The 20,868-nt window shown below is 34.7% G+C and overlaps 1 protein-coding gene across 1 annotated transcript; it reads right to left on the bottom strand.

Moving 5' to 3' along the window:
• Positions 1-550: 550 nt before the first annotated feature.
• Positions 551-20,868, bottom strand: LOC137813886 (4-alpha-glucanotransferase DPE2). The gene is made up of 23 exons (XM_068616352.1): positions 20,548-20,868; positions 19,843-20,198; positions 19,131-19,245; positions 18,955-19,013; positions 18,672-18,799; positions 18,427-18,553; positions 18,141-18,337; positions 7,147-7,225; positions 7,016-7,054; positions 6,163-6,282; positions 5,716-5,817; positions 5,551-5,634; positions 5,210-5,452; positions 4,976-5,101; positions 4,765-4,839; positions 4,544-4,615; positions 3,241-3,360; positions 2,748-2,845; positions 2,408-2,567; positions 2,151-2,249; positions 1,339-1,536; positions 1,112-1,205; positions 551-1,025 (listed from the first exon to the last, which is right to left on the bottom strand). Exons 2-23 carry the CDS (start codon positions 20,194-20,196, stop codon positions 793-795), a joined length of 2,922 nt encoding a protein of 973 aa, XP_068472453.1. The 5' UTR covers positions 20,197-20,198; positions 20,548-20,868; the 3' UTR covers positions 551-792.

The following is a 20,868-nucleotide window of genomic DNA, read 5'->3' as shown; positions in this document are numbered from 1 at the left end:
TCTCTTGCTATGAAAATTTTAGCTATTATCTTCGCTCTTAAACATGTGGAAAGAATTCCTTAGAAAAAATAATCTTCATTGAATGTCATTCGAAGTTGACTCTATAAATTGTTAGTAACGATAGATAGTATTATTTTGTGATGATTTCTTGTTAAACAGAGAAAGTGCACGAATTTTGCTCAATAGATGTGTTTATATATTTAACTAATTATACTTTTTATAAAGACCAAACTTTTGCATGATGGTCATATATTCTTAATTTTATATTCTTAATTTTATAGGTTATGATTTTTCTAAAGATAATATGGTTTATATGTTTTTCATTTTTCTTAGTCTTTTCTGCCATGAACTTTGATCTTCTGTAATTTTTCCCTTTCTCATTTAGAGTCTGCAAAAAACTGACCATGAAATTAGCAAATAACGTATTTTCTTTTGGTATGGTCACAAATATCATCTGAATTATTATCATTATTATAATTATAAAACAAAGTATAGAGATATCTAGCATCTATATAAAGCTTTCTATAAAAAAAAATTAAAAGTAGTATACTTGTGTCAAATCTATCGAGTGTATTTCTAAGCTTTATAAGAGAATGTATTTCTAACATTTCCCGTAATAGCTAAACCTTAGACATAACAATACATGCTTCGAGATTTATTTGCATTATTTATTAAGAAACATAACGGGCACAGATGAAAACATAACACATATTATCCTTATTACTATCTTCATCGTAGCAAATTATGGGATATGATTTGAAGGGCTAGCATGGTTAACATCATCCACAACTTTTATTTGACAAGAACAGGCTTTTCCGTGGTACTGGAAAACTTCTGTTTCCCAGAAACAGCTTCCGCTACTGACAACACTGAAACAGCTTCTGCTACTGACAATGCTGCCACTAGGCTGGCATCTACTCCTGAATCTTCCTTAGGGACTGATCTTCCACTCCAACGTACAAGATCTTTGATGGTGGTTTGGAGCTCAATATCCTTAATCAATGATTCCAAACTCACATGCACACCTGAACAATCCAAAGCACACACTTAGATCACAATAATCACAGATTATCTAGCAGAGTTAACTGTGATGACAAAGCTTAGGACTTACGGTATCTCCAATAGTGCTTTGGATTTGTAGGGTCATTGATTGTCTCCTCTGTTGCAGGGCGTGTTGTATATTCTTCTTTTAATGCTAACAAGTCCTGTTCACATGCTCCACCAGATTAAGGGCATGAATTTCATGTGCAGATAAACAACAAAAATGAAAATGGTCCAGATAGCCATAAATCAAAGTTTTCTTTCACCCTTTTATATCAACATGACTACTGAGAATACCTGAAGAGGGAAGATTGCCCACATTGATGGAGCTTCAAAATGTTGCCTTAGAACAAAATGTGCAACTTCTGGAACACATTGATCCGGAGGCAACTCATCTGACTCCACAACATTTTTGAAAAACCGGAGTCTTCTATCTTCATCTTCTTCCCACCAAGCACGCAAGGTAGAACAATCATGACATGATGGGGCGCATACCTGCACATTGCCGCAAGTCACCCAATCAAAGCTAGTGGTAGGACCTTTTCTTTATTTATTTTGAATTCAGGGATTAACTTCACACCGCTATACACTTTTTGAGACCAAATTAACCACTTTGTGTTGCTTATCTAATCACATGCCTTCTGAACAACATAAACTTTCACTTCATTTCAGCATAAACCATAAGACATTTTGAGTTACTGTTTTAGGTATTTAGGGAGAGAAAAATATGATAGAATAGAATGAATATTCTGATGATGAGTTAATCGTGATACAATATGATGCAAAACATAAAGAACTAGCCCTATTTATAGAAACTAATCCTAAAAGATAATCAAAAGATATTATTATTTATTGTAAGATACAATCCGGATATTAGATATTCTTCATATATATTCTGATAATTTTCTAAACACTTTGGACAAAGTAAGATTTGTTTATAGAGGATTCATCATCCTGCCAACCTAAGGATGGTTTTGTATTATTATTTTCTCAAAGTGCAACCGTGAAATCTCAATAAAAATAGAAAGTAAATATGTTTCCATTAGTTCAATCAAGAGAGCAGAAATGAAATAAGGACAAAGACAAGCAATAGCACATAGAAGCCTTACCGTCATGTAGCTGTACTGAGAAGGAATACCAAATTCCAGATCAGGTTCATTGGGCATACGCTGAATGCGCAACCCAACTAGTCCCAGTTCTTGCATAACCTGCATTTCAAATTTATAGTAAAATCCTTTTAATGTACCTAAAATAAAAATCTAAATTTTTCAAGATCTTTGGGACAAGTCATAATGTGTGGTCTGAAAGTGAAATAAAGATTGATTTTCTTGATTAAGAGAGCTTGAGGAAAACATAATGGGCATACAGGGTGGACACAAGATGGAATGAGGCCCAAATCTTCCCCACAGGCCAGCATGTCTGATGAATTTAGAAGTACAGGCAGGGTTTTCAATGCATTTTGACTCCAAAGATTCTCTTGACGACAGAAGTAGTAGTCATTGTATAATCTCTTGAGAACATTCTTGCTGTATAACATGACAAGCAATAAGAGATCTAGTGAGTAGATATTTCCAAGAAGAATGTGGAAAAAATAAATTGTACTAGATGAAGAACAGTTTTCTGCATAGAACTTTGCTTAAAAGTGGCATGATTGTAGGAACCATCCTCAGTAGACAGCACGCACAAGTCGCGGATTATCAAGGTACCTATGATCATCCAAATCCTGGAAACTTGAGGTATCTTCAAGATTGAAACGAGGATAAAATTTTCTTGGATACTCTGGATCTCGGATTAAGACTATATTCTGCAAGCCAATAGCATAGAACATAATGTAGGACTTCCAATACCAAAATAACACAGATAACAAGACAGAATAAAATTCAAAATATATTAAAAGAGAATCCAAATTTAAGATTGAAGTATGTAAAAATTTAGTTACCATCAATGTAAAATATTTCATGCTACTAATTAATTAATAAGAAAGTGGCACATCATTGCAGTAACTAAGGTTTTGGCTTTCAGTTCAGTGCAATAGTAGATTAAACCAACAGAACCATATTGTTTACTGAATAGATTAAAACTCTTAACAAGTCTGTAAATCAAAATCAAAATAAAACTTAATTAGATTTAACTTTCCGAGTAAATATAAACAGGGACAGAAGTGGAATATGAACAAGGAAGCAAATTTGATAAAGCTACCTGTGAAAGATCGAAAAGATTGCGCCGGAGTTTGTCTTCACTCTCCAACAATAGAGAACTTCCTGCACAAGTTTTCAGTTTCGAAGCAATTTTTTTCTCTGTGTTGCTATCCTCCTTGAACTAAAACCATTTATTGAAAATAAAATAAATTAACACTCGGATAGAATATATGTTGATTAAAAGATAGTGGACAGCAAATTTAACCATTGAATGGCATATCTAGATTTAACCAACAAATCTGGACATTTTATGTTATCACATCATACATGACAAAATCTATAAACCCCTCAGATTGGTGCCACTGAATCCTAAATGTTAGTTGACTACACTTCTTTACCAACATATAGCAAGAGGTTTACCTATAGGTACAGAAATAACTTCAATCTTGAATGGTCAACACACTTTTGCCTAACAAATAAGCAACCATGCAACCTATATTGTTTTATCATGAAAAAAGGTTTCCATTTACGAATACTTCAATAAAGAATATCAAACATGTCTGTGTTTTGTGAAGAAGAGATACTATCTACTGGATTTCTGAAAACAAAAATTTTAAGCAAATCGTGGATTTCATTTCAAAACTATTTAAACTCCAATGCAATAAGGATAGATAATAGCACTCACATCTTCCACGAAGGTAATAAATGTGCTGATCTTAAGGCTAACATAGGAGTTGATAATAAATTGGACTTCTTTTAATTTGATTCTTTATCTATTATGTAAACACCAATTTTTTAGGAATCGTAACCTTCCAAAATTTAGGTTTTGTTAGCTTCCTGGGATGGTTTTCCTTTTCTTGGCATAGGTTTGGTTTGGCTCCCATATGCTGGTTTGTATTTTTTTCATTTCTTTTCTTTTATGGATGTTCATTTGATGGCAAATGATTGTTGAAGTTTTAGAATGCCAACCTAGTTGTGATGCTAAAGCTTAATATGTCTAACATGATTTATTTAAAAAAAAAAAACTTCCACTCTCACTTCTTTCTACCTCAAGCAGCTAAGCATCAATAACACACTTGTATAATTGAAAGAACAGCAAAAAAGGCAGAGGAACATAATAACAACAGTATTAAAAAAAAAGCAGATTACTCAACTTCATACAAATCTGGGAGTAGAAAAATCAATCATGTGTAACTCATGCTTTTTGGTTGGAATTAGGTTCCACCTTAATTTAGACTGAACCAAGCAAAGTCCATTCATGTAAAATTTATGATGAAATCTAAAGGCATGTGCTATGTGGAAGTATATAATCAAACAGAAATTAATAAATAATATACATAAACTATACAAAAAAGGATTATCACCTCATAGAAGTTCTTGTCAAGTTCATTTAGAAAAGTTGTTGCAACAAATGTCCAAGCTGCTCCAAATTTTTCCTGAACAACAATGAATATGAAATAGTATAGCTTATCTTGAGAAAAACATTTACAATTCTACAAAACATTACAGAAATTCAGCCTGGAGGTAAATTTATTACATACAATGAAAATGCAACTGTAATAGCCTAAATAGGTAGACTACTAACCTCTAACAATTCCCGCTTAATATATGGGCGACTCAGGCGATTAAAGTCCCATATCCCTTCTCTTTCAAGTTCTTCCTACAACACATAAGGCATGAACTATAAATTTACTAAAAGCAGAGCAAGAAAAAGAAGTTTCTTATGCAAGTTAGAGCAGTTCAGCACACATTCACGGCATCAAATGCCCTTTAAATTTAAGAGAACAAGAGGATACCTGACTTAGAGGTATAGATGGTCGGAATTTTCCAACTAGACCTGTTGCAGCATGATCTGGAAGTTCCCATATACGGAAGAATCCCAATATGTGATCAATCCTGTAAGCCGTAAAATATTTTGCCATCTGGCATTGATTTAAGAGAAAAAGAATATCTTCAGCTTATATATTTAAGTTTGGATAGATATTATCTTCTTAAGGATAAGAATAAGATCAGGAACTCAAAACCAAAACCTGTGTCAATCGAGCTCGCCACCAACCATAGTTGTCTTTTGACATTTCTTCCCAGTTATAAGTAGGGAAACCCCAATTCTGGCCATTTTTGTCAAAATAATCTGGAGGTGCCCCAGTAGAAGTGTTCATTCGGAACAAATTTGGATAAACCCAGGTGTCCACACTGTTTCTGTCAACTCCAATAGGAAGGTCTCCCTTTAATATCACTCCCTTCTTTCTTGCATACTCTGCAGCTTCTGATAACTGTAGTCAGAATAAGAAGTAAATGGTAAGATTTTATTTGTTTTAGTGATTTGATTGTCATGAAGAACTTACAGGGGATAGGATTTAATTTAATTTACTTGTAAATGTAAATGATATTGAACATAGTAGTGGAAGCAAATTATCTCATAGTGCAGGCTGTCCTTGGAAACAAGCTTCTCTAGCTGTAAACAAAAGGAAATATAAAACCTCAAATATAACCGTGTAAAAAGAAAAGAGAATAAAAATTACACCAAGGCATATACCTTATCATCTGAATAATGAGCAAAACGACCCCATTGACTACGATCTGATGTTTCAAAGAAGTCCCGCAGGAAAGAGAAAGCAGCATAGGGTTTCAACCAACCCTAATAACATCAAGATTAAAGCTGAGTCAGATGGAAGGTTGGCCTCCATCACTAGAAGCAGAGGCAGATCCAAAAAAACTACTCACTAAAGATTCAGAGATTAATGGTTTTTCTATAGATCTGATATGATTCATAATATTATGATGTTGTTTAATTCAAGAAATTAACCCTGCCTTGTGAGGAAAAGATAAAAGGGCTATTTTTTTGTAGTTTCTCAAGAAATAGTTGATCATGGAAATTTTATTACAGAGGAGAGAAAAAAAAATGTACAAAAAACAAAAAGATAAGACATATAAAGCATCTTTTGCCACCATATTAAACAGGAACCCAATGCAGTAGTAAGACCTCATTCTCCAAAAAGAACTCCTGGAAGGAACTTGAATTGAGTATCAAATCTTTCTCTTCAGCGAAAACTTTCTTAGCAATTGAGAGTTTAGTGGCCATTGTAGCTTCATAATCAACATCCTGTAGGGACACAATATTAACCATAAGGAAGTTGTCATTTACCAATATGCTTTTTTGGTATAAAAAAAATGACAAAATTAACAACATATTTGCAGTAAATAAACCAGAAGTACAGCTCCAATTTACTCCCTAAAAATCCAAGTGTCAGTCACTTTTGTCCCCAACTTCAAAAAATTCTCACTTGAATATTGACTTAACAAAATGCCACATTCACTGAAGCACTTTTGGTTGCAAAACTTATCTCAATTCCGGGAGTACTACAACTACTAAGTTTATTTACACAGGTAAAAGTAAAGATTGCTCTCATAATTGTTTGTAAAAGGATGTGTTTTTAGTTTCTCTTATTTCAACCCTTGAATTGAATCTAAGAGGTACTCTATTCAACTAACGGCAGGAATTGAATTTTCAAAGAAAAAAACTGTTGCTTTTAAACACCAAATTATAATATTAATTACATCTAAAGGTTTTGTAGTGTCATTGCACTTAAAAAAAACAAGAGTGAGGTGACATTGAAGACTGAAATTATTATACCACGCATCATTAAACCCTTAGAAACGAACATCCTTTTTATTATACAAATAATCAGGATATAGTGGTGTTTGCTCAGAACTGATATTTATTTAAAACATAAGGAGTGACTAAAAAGACAAATTATTTAGACTTTGTATCAGCCTTTCAACAATGCATTTCACAAATTAGAGAATACTCTTTTATAGAGACTTGATAGCATTACCTTCCCATCTAATTGCTGTTTTGCCTTGTCAATGTCTTTCTGTTTAAAGGAGCCGCAAAGCATTTCAAATATCAGCATTTTGAAACTGTTACTGTTGCTACTTAATAGATAATAAAATTCCTAAACATAACCTTGATCTCCTCTGGTATGTTCTTGGAAAGAGCCTGTACTCTCAGGTACAATGGATGCAATGCAAAGACCGATAGTGAACTGAAAAGCAAACAAATACAAGATCACTCAGGTCTCAATAATTAGTCTATGAAATGTCTCAAACAATATTTAGTCAAAAAAAAACACTCATGAATATGAAATTGGACTGAATGCCTCATATCATCGAGAAAATCCCATTTAATAAGAATTTTTAGCGTTACACAAGGAAACTTAGCCAATAGCTATGCAAGGAAACTTCGTTTAATTCATGACTAATTTACAGCTATTCAAAGTTGTCAATTATTGAGATAAAACAGCAAGTAAATCAGCAAATAATACTGCATAGAAATACTGCACAGGGGAACAATAAGGAAGAAGTAAATCGAGGATTTAGCTAATCGTGTTGAAATCCCCCTCAAATTGATGTTGGTGGATCTTTTCAAGCATAAATTTGCCAGCCAGAAATTAATAGTGAGATTGAGACATGGTCTTAGTAAAGAAATAAACAATATGGGGATACATGACGAAGACAAATGAGGTAGGCATAACAGATATAGTGACAATCAACCTTAATGTCCTAGCTACATTCATGAAACATGGGATTGGCAACAAGCTGAATAGCACTAGCATTGCTAGTGTTAACAAAGTCCATCTTTTAAGATAGTATCAAACCTCATTCTAGCAAGGTTTGGTAGGCCTATTGTGTCATCCGCTATCAGACTACCATTAGACTATCCACAAATATCTACTCCTATGCTCGAGATGTCTAGTCTTTGGCACGAGGAGGTGTATTAGAGGTCTCACATCAACTAGAAATATAACTAAATTATATAGTATATAAGTGGATGCAAACTTTATTTTACAAGTCGATTTTCTAAAATTGAATTGAGTTTAAAGTCCACTTTCTTAAAGTCGACATGAAGAAGCACTTCAAATTCAATTCCATAGGAGTTTGGATAGAATTGGCATCTAGCAATTTAGCCAAAGTGAAGTTCTGGTCCTGGAGGTATAATATCAATCACTTCATGCTCATCCAATGTATCTACTATAGTGATTTCCTACCCCCATTTTTCTTTTCGTATTATTTTTTTGACTATACCTGCTGCTGTAGCATTATAAACATTATTATTACTCTTGCTCCCATCAAGATAAATCTGACCCCTTCCCCTGTTCCCGCCTACGTATATAGGATATTTTAAGAAATGAATATCTCTTTTACTAGCGGGATCCGGGGAAAGAATAGGAAAGGTTATTTCCTTATATTTCTGACCAGGAACAGGGCCTACCACAAGAATATTTTTTTTTGTAGGGCGATAGTTTTGAAAAGACAGATTGCCTATCTTCTCTTTAACTCTCTACTATATTTGGAGTAAGAAAATACCAGCAAAAGTATTTTGAACTTCCCAACCCAAGAAATATTTCTTTGGACCTAAGTCCTTCTTATAAAAAGAAAAAGTGAGATGTTGTAACTGCTAAATAAATATATGATTTGAACCAGTAATAGCATGTTATTGACATAAACTAAAAGCAAAACAACTCCATTACAGGTCTTCTGCTCAAATAAAGAGGAATCGTGCTAACTTTAAGTAAAGGAAAAGTCAAGGAGAGTGGAGTGAAACTTATCAAAACCATACCAAGCTTACTTCAATAAAAAAGACCTTCCTACAAACACATCATAAGAATGTGTAACAAACAAACCTTACAGCAGAGTCATCTAAATTTCTTCTTTTAGATCATGCAAAAAAACATTATTAACATCCATATGTAAGAGCAGTCATCCTTGTGATGCATTTATAGCTAAGATGGCACGAACACTAGTCATCTTAGCCATAAGAGCAAACCTCTCCTCATAATTCACTCCATATTCCTATCAATTACCATATGAACCACTAAACGAGTCTTATATCGGTCTAATGATCCATCAGATTTGAGTTTGATGGTGTAGACCCATTTACATCCAATAGGTTTAACACTAGATGGGAAAGGAACAATATCTCAAGTATGATTTTCTTATAAGACTTCCAACTCTTCTCCCATAGCTTTCACCCAACCAGCTTGGGTTGCTGCCTAAGTATAAGAGGTAGGCATCGTAGTTTGAGCCAAAGTAGCAACAAGAGATGTGTGATCTTGTAGAGGAAAGAAACCATATCGATTTAGTGCGTGAGAAGCTCGAGAGGACCGCCAAAGAACAGAAACTTCAAGAAAAATAGTTGGTTCAAGATAAGGAGAAGGTTCTAATGTAATTGGAGATCGTCATCACTGTAAACAAAGTTCGGCTTGGGATTTTCAATGTAATGGATGAGGCAAATCATCAAATTGAGCAAGCACAACCTGATCAAAAATGAGGAGAAATAAGATTTTAAAAGAAATATTAATCCTCAAAGAATATCACATTTTGAGAAATACGGGTGCAATTATGGATCATAACATACTTAGCATTTGAGTGATGGACTATAGCCCAAAAAAACACATTGAACTAATTGTGTAGCAAGCTTAAGACGTTCAAGAGATGGTAGATGAATAAAACACATATTACCAAATGGAAGTAAATTTTAATAACTCAAATGTGAACCAAATAGCCAATAATATGGGGACACATTCCAAAACTTCAGTGAAAAAGAATTAATAAGAATATCATTTTTAAGACTTTCTATCCAAATATTAAAAAGCATTGAGGACTTAAGAAGCGAACTGTGTAACATTCAAAAGATAACAGTTCTTTTGTTCATTCATTTCATCATGTTGGGGCATATAAAGACAACATTTGTTTAGTCCAGCTTGTGTAGTCTTGAATTTTGGTCCTATTTTCATCAAGAATTGATCATGTTTGCTCTCTTCATGAACAGCTTTAGTTGTTTGTAGTGCCATCTTAGATACTTTTGCATTAACAATATTAGAATATTCACTTCACATATTCAGGAAACCTGAATAGTACTGCTCAAAAGACAAATTTCCTTGCTGAAATTTCCAGTCTCCATTTCCAATTAGAAATGGCATGCATTGTTGCCCTAATCATAAGTCTAGAGACACTGAACAGAGAAATTTTATTAATTGTTCAACAATCATTGAAATGAATGTTACAAGTATTTATAGCATGGTATTAAGTATCGAGCGATTCACAATATGGTTTGACCATCCCCCGATACAAACCGATTGAATAATCGTTTTTGCTCTCGTAGATATAGTATCATGCGAATAGTGAGAAGAATCGCTGAATCGCAGAACCGTTTCGTTTCGTATCGTGTATCAATAGGGATTTAAAAATCCTAATTTCAAAATTTTACCCATGCGAACCTCTTCTCCTTTGCTACACGAACCTCTTCTCCTCTCCTCCAACAGCGACAACCATCAGACTCGTGACAACAGGAGGCACGGCACCAAACAGCGACAGCGGAAGGCACTTGACTACAGATATTACTTGAAAGTATTGTCAAAGTCTTCCTACTTATGCAACAACCACATTGTACTCTTTTTTTGAGATTGTGTTACAACTCTCAACATGAAATATGAGGTTGTTTTGTTATTAATTGTTTCTTTGCATGTTTACATATCTTATATATTTAATTATATGTTACATTTTTTTACTGTTTATGAATCTTACTATTCAGATATGAAACAATTCACAATTCATAATATCAGCTCTCCGAGACACTACTTGTATCTCGATTCAACTACCATGATTTATAGTGTTTGCACCGTTCAGCAATGTTTGTTACCACTTTGCACTGTTAGCTAATATGAATATTCAATGAACAACTATACACTAACAATTCTCAGCTAGACATCTGTACAATAACATTCAATAAAGCAGTTGGACAGCTATACACTAACATACAAGCAAACAGATGGTCAGTTGTACACTTAGAAAAAAGGCAAATAGCTGGATAGTTGTACACTAACAATTCTCACTAACATCCCCCCGTCAAACTCAAGGAGAAGATTTTGCAGAACAAAAATTCTTCCAATTCTTCTTCACATTGAGTTTTCTTTGAAGAAACGTAAATCAATCTGAAGATAGCAGCTTTGTTATAGCATTTGCCCACTGATCAAGAGCAGGAATATGATAGATACAAAGCTGCTTGGCCAGAACCTTCTCTCACGCAAAAAAAAACATCAATCTCCATGTGTTTAGAACGATTATGAAAAATTGGATTATGAGCTATGGGTACAGCACTTTGATTGTCACAGAAAAGTACTGGAGTAGCACAGGGAATTTGCAATTTTGTGAGCAGAGTAGAAATCCATGAAAGTTCAGTAGAGGTTTATGCCATACTTCTATATTTTGCCTCAGTACTAAGTACTAACTTGGTGTTTGCAAGACCACCAAGATATTAAATTAGGACCAAAAAAAATGTTTGCTCCTGATGTGAAACTTCTATCATCAACATCTGATGATGCGCAATCGGCATCATAAAAAACTTTCAACAATAACGGATGATCAAGAGATGCAGGTTAAAAATGTAATCCATGAGACAAAGTTCCATTAAGATATCGCAATATACGTTGCACCGCCACTCAGTCAGAATCAAGAGGCATAGTAATGAATTGAAAAACTTTGTTCACAGAAAAGCTTATTTCTAGTCTAGTTTGGCATACTGTAAAGACCTCACCACTGAGCGATACAAAGTTGGATCAGAAAACAAATCAGCACCAAGCTTGGAAAGTTTGCAACTAGAAACCATAGGAGAAGAAATTGAATGAGCTTCAGCCATGTGTTTTATGATCCTAAAATTGTAATGGAAGAGAAGCTTTGTGCAGCAAGGTAAGATCCAAATCAACAATATGTCTGTGTTTCCTCTTAACAACACCATTTTGATGATGTCTACGATCTATACCGCAACAAGTTAAGAGACTCACAAAAGGTCTATATTCTCCACTCAATCAGACTGGATGTTTTTAATTCTGAAACCTAAGTTGTAACTCAAACAGCTGTTAAAAATTCTAGAAAACAAACCTGTCACCCTTAGATTTTATTGGAAATATCCAAGTATATCTAGAACAAGCATCAACAAAGGAAACATAACATTTGTACCCTGCATAAGAGGTAAAATGTGCAGTGTAGGTCCCCAAAGATTACTAAACACAAGTTCTAAGGGAGAATAAACAGATTTTGAGGCATGAGATGGAAACTTATGTGATTTACCAACACAACAGGATGAGCAAAAATAAGAATTAGCTTTTTGGACAATGAAATTTTGCAATGTTTCAGTACAATTTGCATAATATGACTATTTGAATGACCAAGTCTATTGTGCTACATATGAATATTGTTATTTACAAAACACAGATTATTTAGATTATACTTATGAGTGAATCACTTAGAAGATGACAGCAATTGAGGGTGAAACTGGAGATTATTGAATGAATAAAGTCCATCAACACCAACAACGCCTTGAAGAAGAACTTTATTCGTCCCCTGAGATTTAACAAGACACTTGTCTTCTTAGGATGAAACTCAGAAAATAGAATTCTCTTTGGCTAATTGACTAACAATTAACAGATTTTTGGCCATAGAAGAAACATGTAACAAATTGTTTAGTTTTAGAATGACATCTAAATCGTAAGGTGAGATAAACGAAGAGACACCAACACTACTAATACTCAAACCTGCACCGTTGCCTAAGAAAATCTGGTCAGGACCATCAAAATGTTGAAGCTGCTTTATGTTTTCAGATTCACCAGTAACATGGAAACTTGCTCCAGAATCTGGTATCCAGTATTTCCTTGAGAGCTGAACTTTATCAGCATTGCGCTAGCTTGAGTGTTATGTCCAGACTTATTATTAGGATTTATCCATGTATTTGATGTCTTAAATGAGCTAGTCGGATAAGGAATATATTGTTGTGGTTGGATCAACAAAACACAGTGATTCATGAGGTTGATACGAAACATCAAACTTGAAATGACAAACATTGGCTGTATGAACAAACTCAAGACAGATCTAACACTGAAAATGGGCAAACTTGCCACCACCACGACCTCTGCTAGAAACAGTAACACCAGCACGAGAAGTTCAATTACAAGAGCCTCCACAACCATGCCGATAAGGGGGTGAGTGTAATTTAGTGATGGTGATACTTAAGTCTGTGTCTCCTGAACATAACGAGTGAGACATGCCTCGTGACCATAAAGGAGAGCTTCAATTTTAGCAATTAAAGGCATATTGTTGCATAATTAGGAGATAATTATTCCATAGTTAGTGCAGATTCCATTTTTTAATTATTAAGACAGATTTTATATCTTTTGGAAATTTAATTTGATTTGTATAGCTTTAATTACCTATTACTTCTTTTCTTAGTTAGGTTGTAAATAGTCTATAAATTTATACTATAATCACATTTGTATATACATTCAGAAATTACAGACTTTTGCTTTCAACTTGGCATCAAAGCTCCTGTTTCTAGGAGACTCTGCTTCTGCATTTTTCCGTACCGTCTTCATTGCTGACCTTTTTATTGTTGACCACTGAACAAAAATTTCGGGCAACCTTCATTGCTACAACCTTTTTTCCGTTGACCGCAACCTTGCACCGTTGACCACGCGACCGTCGTCGATCATCTCTACATGCTTTGTTCGATCATGCTGAACTAGATAGTGTGCAATACTTATGAATGACTTATTATCACATGTTAGTTCCATAAGAGCTTCATATTTTACTTTTGAGGTCATCGAGTATGATCTTTATTCATAATAGTTCACAAACCCTTGAGCCATAGCTCTAAATTCTACCTTTGCACTTGATCTTCTAACTGCATTTTGTTTCTTGGTCTTCCATGTCACCAAATTTCCACCCAAGAACATGCAATAGCATGTGGTGGATCTCCTATCAACAATTGATCATGCATAGTAAGCACCAATATATACTTTCATGGTTGGTGATCAACGGCGGCGATCGATGGTCAACGGCGGCGATCGACGGTCAACGGCGGCGATCGACGGTCAACAGCAGCAGTCGATAAACGATGCAAGGTTGCGATCAATGGAAAAAAAGGTTGCAGCAATGAAGGCTGCCCGGAAAAAATGCAAAAGCCGAGTCTCCCAATCGAGAGCTCTAATACAAAGTTGAAAGCAAAAGTTGAAATGTAATTTCTGAAATGTATATACAAATACAATCTAAAATTATAGACTATTTACAACCTAATTAAGGAAATAAATAATATGTAGTTAAAATAAGAAATAATAGGTAATTAAGCTATACAAATCAAATCAAATCTCCAAAAGATATCAAATTTGTCCTAATAAATAGAAAACAAAATTTTCACTAATTATGGAATAACCATCTCCTAATTATGCAACATTCCCCCTCAAGCTGGTGAATGTATATCTATCTTTCTCAACTTGCATATAAGATCTTTGAACTATTTTGTGGGAAGTCCCTTAGTAGACATATCTGCCAATTGGAGTCTTGAAGGGATGTAGTCGATGGCTATAAGACCATTATCCAACTTCTCCTTAATGAAATGTTGATCTATCTCTACGTGCTTTGTTCGATCATGTTGAACTAGATTGTGTGCAATATTGATGGCAGACTTATTATCACATGTCAGTCCAATAGGAGCTTTATATTTTACTTTGAGGTCATCGAGTATGACCTTCATCCATAATAGTTCACAAACCCCTTGAGCCATGACTCTAAATCTTTCTCTGCACTTGATCTTGTAACTACATTTTGTTTCTTACTCCTCCATGTCACCAGATTTCCACAAGTCTTTGATAATTGTGTCTTCTCCACCTTTGGGTTTTCCTCATCATTCTCAATCCTATGATTTTGCTTTACTCATTGGTCTTAGAGCCCAACTTTCCAATCTCTGAGTAGATCAAGGATGTATTTCCTTTGAGAAATAAAGATGCCTTATCTTGACCAATTGAAGGTGTATGTTTCTTACATTCAATGACTGAGACAACAGGTGAAAAATCAGACGAAAGTCCTTCAAGAATAGCATCAATATGCCCCTCATGACGCAAAAGTACTCCTACACCAACAAGTTCATCAACATAGCTTTTAATTTTGAGGAGATAGTCTTCCATTGATATAGAATCTAGTTTAATAGCAAGCATTGCAATACGCAACTATCGTGCTTGAGACTTAGTTTGAAGTCAAAAGTATTCATGAATTTTCTCCCAAACTTCATAAAAAGAATTATTTGCACCAAGTACATGAGAGAGAAGTGATTTTGAAAGAGTGGACTGAAGCCAAACTAGTAACGTTTGATCCTGAACCTCCCAAGCTTCATATTCAAGATTGATATTGTTAAGTGTTCGATCATTTTCAGTGAGAAAACAAGGAGGAACAACTAGATTTACAACAAATCGTTGTAACTTGTGACTTAATTACCAATTCAACATATTGTTTCCAGTGGAGATAGTTTGTATCCTCAAGTTTCTCAGCAATTGAGATAGGAAAGGATTACGTAGCAGAAGCGAAAGCCATAGTAACATATACGTTAACAAAACATCTAAACAAAATAAAACCACAGTACAACTTGCAACAAACGACAAAATTAAAACAAACCAATTCCAGTTCATGGAACAAACTGCAAACACAATTAATGTTTCTCAATCACAAATCACACATCGAATTGACGAAACTAAACCAAACGCAATCTCAGAGCAGCGAGAACAAATAACAACAGTGTGGGTTTATGACTCACCTTTCCGTTTTCTTGTCATAATTGGGAGGTTAATTGCCACAATCAATTGCAATCAATGGGAGATTAATTGCCACAATCAATTGCAATCAATGGAAGATTAATTGCCGCAATCAATTGCAATCAATGGGAGGTTAATTACCATTAATTGTATTTATTATTGTTGTCTCCTAGAACCACTATATATAGTGACTTCCTTCAAGCAATGTAACACACAACAAACAGCAACACACTTGCTTCCTCTCTCTTTTTTCTTATACTCTCTATTTCTGCTCTTGGGTGTAAGTGTTTAACCCATATAGAGAGGATTTGTTTTAGGGCTATTTATCATTAGCCTGAGAGGAATTCATTGTACTCCCAGTACCATTATAGTGGAAGTTTTGGCTCTCTCGCCGGTGGTTTTTTACCTCTATTTAAAGGGGTTTTCCACCTAAAAAATTCTGGTATCATTCTCACTTTACTTGTTACTTTAATTTCTCATAATCTTTGGTTAAAATTATCACGCTTCCGCACTCGATATCCCTACAAACAGCAAGAACAATTACAGCACCACGAGAATGAAGAATGGTAGAAGAAGAAGAAGAAGCAAAATGGACAATCACTTCGAGTGACGAAGAAACTGGATCGTCAAAAAGAAGCTCTAGATACCATCTTAGAGAAACAGAACGAGAGAAATTTTATTAATTGTTCAACAATCATTGAAATGAATGTTACAAGTATTTATAGTGTTTGCATTGTTCAGCAGCTGTGTGCTACCACTTGCACTGTTAGCTAATGTGAATATTATAATGGACAGATGTACACTAACAATTCTCAGCTAGACACATGTACAGTAACATTTAATAAAACAGTTGGACAATTGTACACCAACATACAACCAAACATATGGTCAGGTCTACACTAACAAAAAAGGCAAACAGTTGGACAACTATACACTAACAATTCTTACTAATAGTCAGTTTCAAATATTCCCGTATTTCTTTCACAGAACAGAATGATCTCAGATTGAGCACCATATGTGGTTTAATTGAACATAATATCCAAGATATGATCCATGCATCTTAAGCCTCCCATCTTTTGGGAGCTAGACCGGACCCACCACACCCCCCTAATTCCTTCCCTTTCACAAACAGTTTGAATTGAAATTCCTAACTAAAATATTTCTTCCTAATACAATAAGAGGTTTCTCCAACAAGATTAACCAAGAGGAAGAAATTCACACCAAACAAGATTTCAAGAATCTTAACCCTAGACAAGAACCCAAGAAAAATTTGGGTTAAAAAGTGCATAAGCGAAAGCTCTAAGAGTAACAAGAGATTTAAGTTTTAGAGCTGAAGCTCTAGTACCAAATCAAATTGGACTAAATGCCTCTCATCATCAAGAAAATCCCATTTAATAGGAATCTTTAACATTATACAAGGAAATTTTACCTATAGCAACGCAAGGAAACTTTGCCTCATACATAACTAAGTTACAAGTATTCGAATTTGTCAATAAATGAAATAAAACAAGTAAATCGCAAATAATATTGTAGACAAATTATAGGTAAATCAATAAGGTAGAAATAAATCAGGGATTTAGCTAATCCTATTTGCAATAAGTGTGCTTAATGTCGAGAAACAAAATGGTGATTGTATCTTATAATCTAACAAGAGTTTGAAAGATTTTTAAATCAAAATGGCAATTCAAACTTAGAAAATCAAATATAAGCCAACCCAAAGTTGTAAGGAGATCAAAGAAGAGTGTTTAGCAACTTTAAACAAATTTTAAGAAAATTAATTCCTACTTCTTATGTTATATTTTTGCCTGAGTTTCTAATGCACTAGTACCCCTCAACGGTAGAACGAAGAAACAGCATGAGCTGCCTTCAAATGTGGTGAATGGTCTGAAAGAAAATAGTGGACTGTAGTCACTGTACATAGATGAGAGGAGGACAACTGGTGTGAAAAGTGGAGAGGAGAATGATTCTGATGTTACTGCCATAAGGTGGGATAAATAGGAAAGGGAGAATGAGAGAAGGGAGGCCAGTTATTGAGAAAAATAAGGAGTATTTGGCAGTACTCTTGGTATTTGGGAGCAGGAGTATTTTTTTTTTCCTTTTTGGTGTTTTATTGTTATTTCACCCTATTTAAATAGGGCTAACTCTTAATTGCGAAGCTGTCTCCATTTTTCTTTTGTGGAAGGCCAAGTTCTAATGTTTTATCAGTTTTTTATATCTCCATTTAATGTAGAGTAAAAGTCATGTCTGCAAAATGCCAGTTACAATGATATTTAAAAAGTACCTACATTATTATCTGATCTCTACAATGATTTTGAAGCTTCCATACCTGTATGGATAAGAATCCCACCACATCCCATGCACAGATGTATCATTGATAGGTAAAAGTTGAACTAAATGGAAACCAGATGCTACAGCCCAGTCAACTAGCAACTTCAGGTCAAGAAACTCTCCAACACCCAGATCAGATTCCGACCTGACAGAAAACATAGGGATAGCTACGCCAGCACCACGCCAAGGTGTTTCCTGTCAAAGAAAACCAACAATTTAAAGCTATAAAATTCAAAAACAAAAAAGCACAATCTCCATACCAATATGTAATTTCAGCAACTTACCCGCAGCATGCCATCTGAGAGAAAAATATATTTCACATCATTCGTTGAGGAGTTGGTAGAAACTTCTCGGTTTGAACCAGTCTCTATAGAAAATTTCCCATTCCTATCATATTTTCCATATCTATATGTGGATTTACCGTTAAGGAAAATATAAAGCTCGATGAAAATCGTGGCTGTAACATATGAAACTAGTAACATCATAATTTCTTCATATAGTTTATGATGAAGAGTTCAAAAATGGATATCTTAATGGAAAATCACTCCTTTGCATCACACATTCAGCTTTCCAGACAGATTCACCAAAATAGCTGAGTTTTAGTCCCTTTTCAGCTTTCCACTGACCCAACTTTGTGTTGCTACCAATGACATATATCTGCAAAAGTTAAAGAGAGGTCGCTAATTTAAGGTAAGTGGAAACCTTTTAACCACAAATCCTAGATGTATCATTATACACATATACATGTTTTTAATGAATTCACAGTGCATGCAGATAAACAACATTAGTCATTAGGGAAAAAAAGGTCTCACTGATGAGTCTTTCTCAACATTAGGGCAGGAAATTTTGAATTGGACCAGGACAGCTTCTCCTAGTCATCAGAAATAAAAATAAGAGTAAACAGCAAAATAATAAACCAACACTCTACACACATTCACCACCTAAAAGTCCCAATAAGAGATTAAAAATTTAATTTGAAAAGATTTACTTTCTGGTTCAAAATTAATGTGGTTGACTCCTGCAGTTGTGTCGCTCAAATCCCAGCTTTCCCGAAAAATAACATCTTTGAAAGCACTTCTGAAAGGAAGGGCATCTGAGGCAGCCTGGACTTGACAATAAAATACGTAGAGATCTCGTGAATACAGTTTTAAAAACTAAAACTTTTATTCTAACTAAAATTTATTGAATTATACTATAAATGACAACTATTAACTTGTAGAAGTAATTTCTACACAAACTTTGAGAGATTGCCAAGTGAAATATTTTTGGCAAAACTATGAGCTAAAAGATCAAGGAATAATAGCTTATCAATGAATTATCTTATTATATTGGCAACTGTTGCATAATCAGGAGAATTATGTTATGTTATAATTAAGTGCAAGTCCACTTAGTAATAGCAACCGATAAAATATCAGACTAATGAACCCAAGTGAAAAAAAAAAACGAGCAAAGCATCTTTGGAATCTGCACAATGTGCTCAATATTTTTTTTGTTAAAAATATATCTTTCATTCTTACAGCTACCAGGTAAAGAGCACACTGAAAAGGTGTATTACAGTGTCTAACAAAATTAATCAAAATTTATATCAGGAATGGCAGTAAAACTAGGATATCTCTCTCTACAGAAGCAACAAAAAGCAACCTTAGAAAGAATTACTTGAAATGGTGGCACAGAAAAGTGGAATGAGAGAAAGGCAGCACCTGCCAAAGATCACGGAACACGATCTCCTGTCCACTCTGAACCCCTTCAGGGATTATCAGTTCGCGCTTCTTCCCCGTCTCCCATCTTAGTACATTTTTCTTATCATCTACAACATAATAGCTGTACTGGCATTGGAACCCTCTTGGCACTGTGGTGCTTCCACCCCAGATGAGCTCACTCCCTTGATGAATTACACTGAGCAACACACCCCTCTTCACATTCCAGGCACCAAGCACGGGTACAGAGCCACACACCAGCAAGCTTTGACCCCATTGTGTAAAATACGGAATCCGAAAGCTTACTTTCACCGAATTCACGGACTTATTCCCAGAAAACAATCCTGGATTCACCATAGCTTCCAAAACGAATAATGACAGAGCATAAACAACTCAATTTCTGACCAAAAATTGATTTTTTTTAATAAAAAAAAGTGATGAAAGATCAGAGTCAAACTGCAAGGACACTAAGCTCACATTCTATGGGACTCAGACCAGCAAGAAAAAGGAAATGAAATGAAATGATCAGGCAATACTCAAGTTACACGTCTTTCAGTATTATTATGAAATGCTTAAATTTGTTCATAACATGTTATTGCCTTGGATTCCAAATCAAAACACCACATGCCCATTGAACATGATTAAATCTAACAGAATCCCAGAAAGAGAAGGATTCACCATGAAAAATGATTTGAATAAAAATCTAACCTTTAAGTGAAAACAAAGATGGGTGGAGAGAGAAAGCGTAATAGAACTCCCCTTTTCTTCAAGCAGAAGATATGCTATTGCGGGTCTTCACAAGGGAATATAAATACTTCAAATGAAGTGTTTGAGAAGCGTTTGTCTGGTTCGAAGAGAAACAAAATAAGGAGATATTTGATAGAAAAGTAGAATGTGCAAATTGAGAAGAAAGAGAAGAAAGACGGTTCTAGCTCTGAGGATTGATACGTAGTGGTGTGTGTGTGACAGAGAGAGAGAGAGAGAGAGAGAAATATTGTGTGATATTTATTTCTTGATATGAGTGCGGGC

This window comes from Phaseolus vulgaris, chromosome 1, assembly GCF_000499845.2.
Source record: "Phaseolus vulgaris cultivar G19833 chromosome 1, P. vulgaris v2.0, whole genome shotgun sequence".
Classification (NCBI taxonomy): Eukaryota; Viridiplantae; Streptophyta; class Magnoliopsida; order Fabales; family Fabaceae; genus Phaseolus; species Phaseolus vulgaris.
Note: the sequence above shows the minus strand (reverse complement) of the source record. Positions and strands in the feature narration are given on the sequence as shown.

Excerpts from the sequence above, each read along its gene's own strand:
- LOC137813886 (XM_068616352.1), bottom strand. The coding sequence starts at position 20,196 with ATGGTGAATCCAGGATTGTTTTCTGGGAATAAGTCCGTGAATTCGGTG. Across the intron at positions 19,246-19,842 it reads TGTTCCGTGATCTTTGGCAG|GCTGCCTCAGATGCCCTTCC; the intron begins GTGCTGCCTTTC and ends TGTCAAGTCCAG. Across the intron at positions 18,554-18,671 it reads AGGAGTGATTTTCCATTAAG|ATATAGATATGGAAAATATG; the intron begins ATATCCATTTTT and ends CGGTAAATCCAC.